This window comes from Vigna angularis, chromosome 6 (genome assembly GCF_016808095.1).
Source record: "Vigna angularis cultivar LongXiaoDou No.4 chromosome 6, ASM1680809v1, whole genome shotgun sequence".
In the NCBI taxonomy this organism is placed as follows: domain Eukaryota; kingdom Viridiplantae; phylum Streptophyta; class Magnoliopsida; order Fabales; family Fabaceae; genus Vigna; species Vigna angularis.
The window spans coordinates 9,586,119-9,592,118 of NC_068975.1; the positions used below are offsets into that span (position 1 = coordinate 9,586,119).

The 6,000-nt window shown below is 37.1% G+C and overlaps 1 protein-coding gene across 1 annotated transcript; it reads left to right on the forward strand.

Annotated features, from left to right (window-relative positions):
• Window positions 1–301: 301 nt before the first annotated feature.
• LOC108341398 (uncharacterized) lies at window positions 302–2,726 on the forward strand. Its single transcript, XM_017579085.2, has 3 exons — window positions 302–480; window positions 894–2,336; window positions 2,414–2,726. The coding sequence occupies exons 1-3, from the start codon at window positions 302–304 to the stop codon at window positions 2,724–2,726; spliced, it is 1,935 nt and encodes a 644-aa protein (XP_017434574.2).
• Window positions 2,727–6,000: the final 3,274 nt, after the last annotated feature.

The window sequence follows — 6,000 nt, forward strand, 5'->3', positions numbered from 1 at the left end:
GCTAATTGTTTTGTAATCGATTTATGTACAAAACATGGATCATGCTCAACCAAATCGTTCATGGATGTACGATAGGTGTCATAGAGGAAGAGGTGTTTTGAAAGAGTCTTTTGTATTGGGTGTTGAAGAGTTTATAAGTCAAGCTTGTGAACAAGAATGTTATCGTAGAGATGGGGGTCTTCGATGTCCATAATTAAAGTGCGATTGTACAAATATTCTGCACGAAAGAGTTGTGAAGGTTCACCTTTACAAGAACAGTTTCAAGCCTAATTATTTCATTTGGGAGGATCATGGGGAAATAATGCCAGAAGATGATGTACAAAATCATGAAAGTTTGATGGCTGTAGAGACGGAAGGTGGTCAAATTAACCAATTTCAAATAATGGAAGACATGGTGCATGATGCTCTTAGGCAAAATGAGTCGTGCCAAGCATCTACTTCTAATAACATTGAAGAGGCTCCGAATGAAGAAACACAAAGGTTTTTTAATTTTTTTTGGGATGCAAACCAGTCGTTGTATGAAGGAGCATCAGACTCGAAATTATCAATGTGTGTCTGACTATTAGCTTGCAAGTCAAATTGGAATATTCCTAACCAATGCATAGATTTTATTTCAAAAATGGTTATGGATGCAACACCCATCAAATCAGGTTTGCCTAAAACATACTACGATGCAAAAAAGTGTGTATCAAAGTTGGGATTACAATCGCAGAGGATTGATTGTTGCGTGGATGGTTGCATGCTCTCTATGATAATGAATATGGTAAGAATGATGGCGTGTTGCTTGAATGCAAGTTTTGTGGAAAGCCAAGATATCAACCACGTAACACGGGAGCAACTACTACAAAACAAGTTCCTATGAAATCAATGTTCTATTTGCCATTAATTCCCAGACTACAAAGAATGTATGCCTCAACACAAACTGCAGGACAAATGACATGGCACTATCAGAACATGTCGACGAATGGTGTTTTGCATCATCCATGCGATGGAGAGGCTTGGAAGCACTTTCATAGAGTATATCCTGACTTTGGTATCGAGCCACGCAATGTACGACTCGGTTTATGCTCTAACGGTTTTAACCCACATGTACAGGCATCAAATATACTATATTCATGTTGGCCAGTTATTGTCACCCCTTATAATCTTCCTCTAGAAATCTACATGTCTAAACCTTACATGTTCTTGACATGTCTCATTCCCGGGCCATTCAATCCAAAGGTTGGCATAGATGTTTACTTAGAGCCCTTGATAGACGAATTGAAGAAGCTGTGGACGGGTGTGATAACATATGATATTTCAAGGAAACAAAACTTTATTTTGAGGGCCATGCTGATGTGGACAATTAATGATTTTCCTGCTTATGGTATGTTGTCCGGCTGGAGCACTCATGGTAGACTGGCATGCCCACATTACATGGAGCATACAAAGGCTTTTAGATTATATCATGGGGCAAAAAATTTGTGGTTTGACTCCCATCGGAGGTTTTTACCGAATGACCATGCCTTTAGAAGGAATATAAATGCTTTCAAGAAGGGGGAAGTGGAGATGGATGACGCACCACCATATCTTACGGGACCAGAAGTTTGGAATAGAATCAATGGTTATCCTGAAATAACTGAAAATGGTGCACCAAGAATTGATGGATATGGTGAGTGGCATAATTGGACGAAAAAAAGCATCTTTTGGGATCTACCCTATTGGAAGGATAATTTGTTAAGGCATAATCTTGATTTCATGCACATTGAAAAAAATTTCTTTGACAACATCTTTAATACTGTGATGAATGTTGCGGGGAAGACAAAAGACAATGACAAGGCCCGAATGGATATAGCTTTGTATTGTAGACGAAAAGATTTGGAGCTAAAAAGTCATAACAATGGAAACATGTATAAGCCAAAAGCAAATTATACACTATCAACAGACCAAATAAAACAAGTCTGTCATTGGGTAAAAGCTCTTAGGATGCCTGATGGATATTCTTCTAACTTGTCAAGGTGTGTTGATGTGAATAGGGGAAAGCTCATTGGGATGAAAAGCCATGACTGCCATGTGTTTATGGAATGCTTACTTCCAATAGTGTTTAGTTCTTTACCGTCTCATGTTCTCAATCCCATTACAGAGATAAGTCATTTCTTTAGAGATTTGTGTTCTACTACATTGAACAAGGATGACCTAGTGAAGATGGAAGAAAACATTCCAATCATTCTGTGCAAGATGGAGAGAATATTTCCTCCCTCATTCTTTGATTCTATGGAACATCTCCCTATCCATCTTCCATATGAGGCACGACTTGGTGGACCAGTCCACTATAGGTGGATGTACCCATTTGAAAGGTGACAATATGACATCTTATTGTTCAATTTACTAGGCATAATTCAAAAATCCTAACATATCAGTTTCAAATTTGTAGGTTCATGGGATATGCTAAACGTTCAGTAAAGAATAAAGCTAAGGTTGAAGGATCTATTTGCGCATCATACTTGCACAGAGAAACAACTCATTTTTGTTCCCACTATTTCAAAAACTTCATGTTAACACCACAAAGCAGTAGAAATGAAGTAGACATTGAAATAGAAAGCTTTACGACAACATTATCAGTGTGTGACCAACCTGGCCGTCATTTTGGGAGGGAATCAACACATTGGTTAAGTGATGAAGAATTGAGATCAGCTCATGTTTATGTATTGATCAATTGCAATGAAGTTCAACCTTACCTTGAGTGAGCCTCCAAAATCTCATAGATTTCCAAATTATTTCATTTGATATAATTAATTGTCTTTGATCTAATCTCGTCATACATGTTAACAGCTCATTCTTACATACCTATCAATTATCTGAGTCAAACAGTTCGACATACATACATGCTAATTTCCTATTGTGGTTCAGGCAAAAAGTACGACTTCCTATCATTCTTACACATTCATTTCTTCCTTAATTCTTTAATCATTACATTGTTGAATAGGTTTGATGCGAGCTGTCGCGGTGATAACAGTTGAAAAACTGTTATTTTCATGCTTAAATTTGATACTAAAAGCAACCTTTAACACTTAGAAACTACCTTGAAATCATGCTTTTGGTTATATTTTTAGAAATAAGAGAGTTGGACAGGTTTATGCTAGATTTCAGTGTTTTATGCAGGTTTTAAGGTGAATTGGGTGAACGAAGTGAAGAAGGATAGAAATGGAATCAGAAAAGACATCAAAAAGTGCAAAAGGAGAAGCCGCAACCACCGCTCAGCGGCACTCAAAAACCCACGTTGGCTCCGCTGAGGGGTGCAAAGGCCGCTGAGGGGAGGAAACCAACTCACACACTTACCGCTGAGCGACACTATTTTGGGCTTGGGCCTAATTTTCTGTAATTTTACGAATAGTATATAAGCTTTAGGTGTTCCTAGGGTTTGTATCTTTGGCTGGGAGGAAGCAGAAACACACTTTTCACCCCTTGGGGTAGATTGGGAGTTGGTGACAGCTCTCCTCTTCTCTTTCTAGGGTTTTTCTATCTCTTCCATTCTTTCATTATTGCTCATCTAGTTTCACCATGAATATGGTGAACTAAACCTTGTATTGTTGTTGGGGAATCAATGTAGTCTTGTGAAACTCTCATATATGGAATTAATGTTTTAACATCTTATTTTAAGATACATGCTTTCTTTCATCATTAGTTAGGGTTTTTCCTCTTTGCTTAATGCTTGCTTTGTTTAACTCATTCATTGCCATGATCATTGATTTTGTCGATATGGGAACGTACGGGGAAGTCTAGATCCGGGGAATTTCTCCCAATAATATATTGGTTGCCTTTAAGCTCCTACACTTTAGAACTAATTACTAGGAATGCTAGGAATTGTATGAACTCGTCATTAGGGATAGGCCTTCTTGACAAGGTGATTTAGAGAGTCATTAACATTGATGAAAAGATTGATGAATTCCTAAAGTATATGAGAGTGTATAAGATGAAATTGATAACCCCAACAACATACTCATCCATATAATTCATTCCGTGTTTGTTTTACTCTTTTTGCCATTGATCAAATTCATGGATACATATTTAATTACTGTCTTTTGCATTAGAAACTTACAATCAATCGTTCACAAGTCTTAAATAATCAACAAATCAGATAACTAACTAGACCGTGAGTCCTTTGGGAAAACGATAATTGGTCTTACCTAGTTTTATTACTTGATACGATTCGGTCACACTTGCCGATTGTTAAACAAGTTTGTGGCGCCCTTTTCGGTGTTCATAAATTTGTCATCAAGTTTTTGGCGCCGTTGCCGGGGACTCGTGGTTTAACTAGTTTATTTGTTTGATTATTGTTTATCTTTGACTTGTTTTTGAATTTTTAATTTAAATTTCGAATTTTTATTTTCTGTTTATATTTTTTAAGTTTTTATTTTATTTTATTTTTTGGTTATTATTTTATTTTATTTTTCTGTTTTTATTTTTCTGTTTTCTGTTTTATCTTCTTATCTCTGATCTCATATCTTCTTTTATATCTTTTTGTGCTAACAATTGTTTTTAGGGTTTTGTGCCTAATGTCTGCAGAATGCAATTTGGTCAAGAATTTAACTATATGGGCACTCAATTCTACCAAAGTAATCTCAACCACTGGTGGGAACCTCACTCAAGCATGGATCAAAGCCAATTTTGGCAAGCTGCTGGACCATTTGATAGGCCATCACCACAACAATGGCCACCACCACAACAATGGCAGCAACAACCCTTTCTATCAGGAAGTTTGGATAGTTTGGATGACACCCTTCAACGATTTTTGAAAAATTCTGACGCTACTCAGAAAAGCATTGAAGAATCATGTAAAAGGATGGAGATGCACCTTCGTTACATTAGTCAGAGATTGAATGATGAGGTTAATACTGAAGTTAACCCTAAGGAGGAAGGGCAAGCCATTATCACTGAAAGTGACAAGATTCTTGATGAGAAAAAAATAGGGGGAGATGAGGAAAAGATAGAGAGAAAAGAAAAAGAAGAGTTGAGTGAGAAAAATAAAGATGAAGAAAAAGAGAAAGAAGTGGTTGAGAGAGAAGAGAGAAAGAAAATTTGTGTGAAAATAAAGAAGTTGAAAAGAAAAAGAAAAGGGAAGAAAAAAATAAGAGAAAAGAAAAAGAGAAAATTTAGGGAGAGGAAAAGGAAGAAAAAGAAGATGAGAGGAAAGAAAAAGAAATCATATGAAAAATCCCATCCTCATCTAAAGAAGAATCATAGGAAGGAAAAGAAATTTAAGTGCTTTATGGAAATCTTCAAGAAATTGGAGATTAAAGTTCCTCTGATTGAGACACCGCAACAGGTTCCTGGTTTGATCAAATTTCTGAAGAAGTTCAGTAGAAAGAAGAAAAAGAAGATGGAACCTGAGCTTTATTGGGTCAAGCTAGTGACATTAAAAGAGCGCTTGCTGGGAGGAAACCTAGTGATTTAAGAACTTTTAATTTTTGTTTTGGTGATGTAATTTTGAACTTTTGGGTATTTTTGTTTTTGTTATAAGTTTGTTACAGGGTTTACATCTACTGATGGATGTTAGGCGGAAGAGTATCTACTGAAGGATACTATGTTTGTATACACCTACTGATGGGTGTTGGTAAGAAAGATTTGCATCTACTGAAGGGTGCTGGAGGATTTTGGGTCAGGCTCGTGACGTTAAACAAGCGCTACCTGGGAGGCAACCCAGTTGATTGATTTTATATGTATTGTTTGTTTTGATTCTGCTTTAGTTGCATAATAGGGTTGTGCATGAAGGAACTGACAATTTTATTGTAGGGAGCCAGTGAGGGGTATGTTTAGGACGCATTTAGGTTAAGCTAAGGAGAAGGAGAGCACTTCCCGTAAGTGCCGCTGAGCGGTAGTGTCGCAAACTGGGCTTAGGTTGCCCCTTAGCGGAACCCGAGCCCATTAGGGTATTTTTACACCCTAAGCTGCACCTTGGCTTCTCTTTTTAGATTCTTCTCTGCACACACTCCTACATACTTTTCCAAGGTTTTCTACAAC

Excerpts from the sequence above, each read along its gene's own strand:
- LOC108341398 (XM_017579085.2), top strand. The coding sequence starts at position 302 with ATGCCAGAAGATGATGTACAAAATCATGAAAGTTTGATGGCTGTAGAG. Across the intron at positions 481-893 it reads CCGAATGAAGAAACACAAAG|ACTACAAAGAATGTATGCCT; the intron begins GTTTTTTAATTT and ends ATTAATTCCCAG. Across the intron at positions 2,337-2,413 it reads TGGATGTACCCATTTGAAAG|GTTCATGGGATATGCTAAAC; the intron begins GTGACAATATGA and ends TCAAATTTGTAG.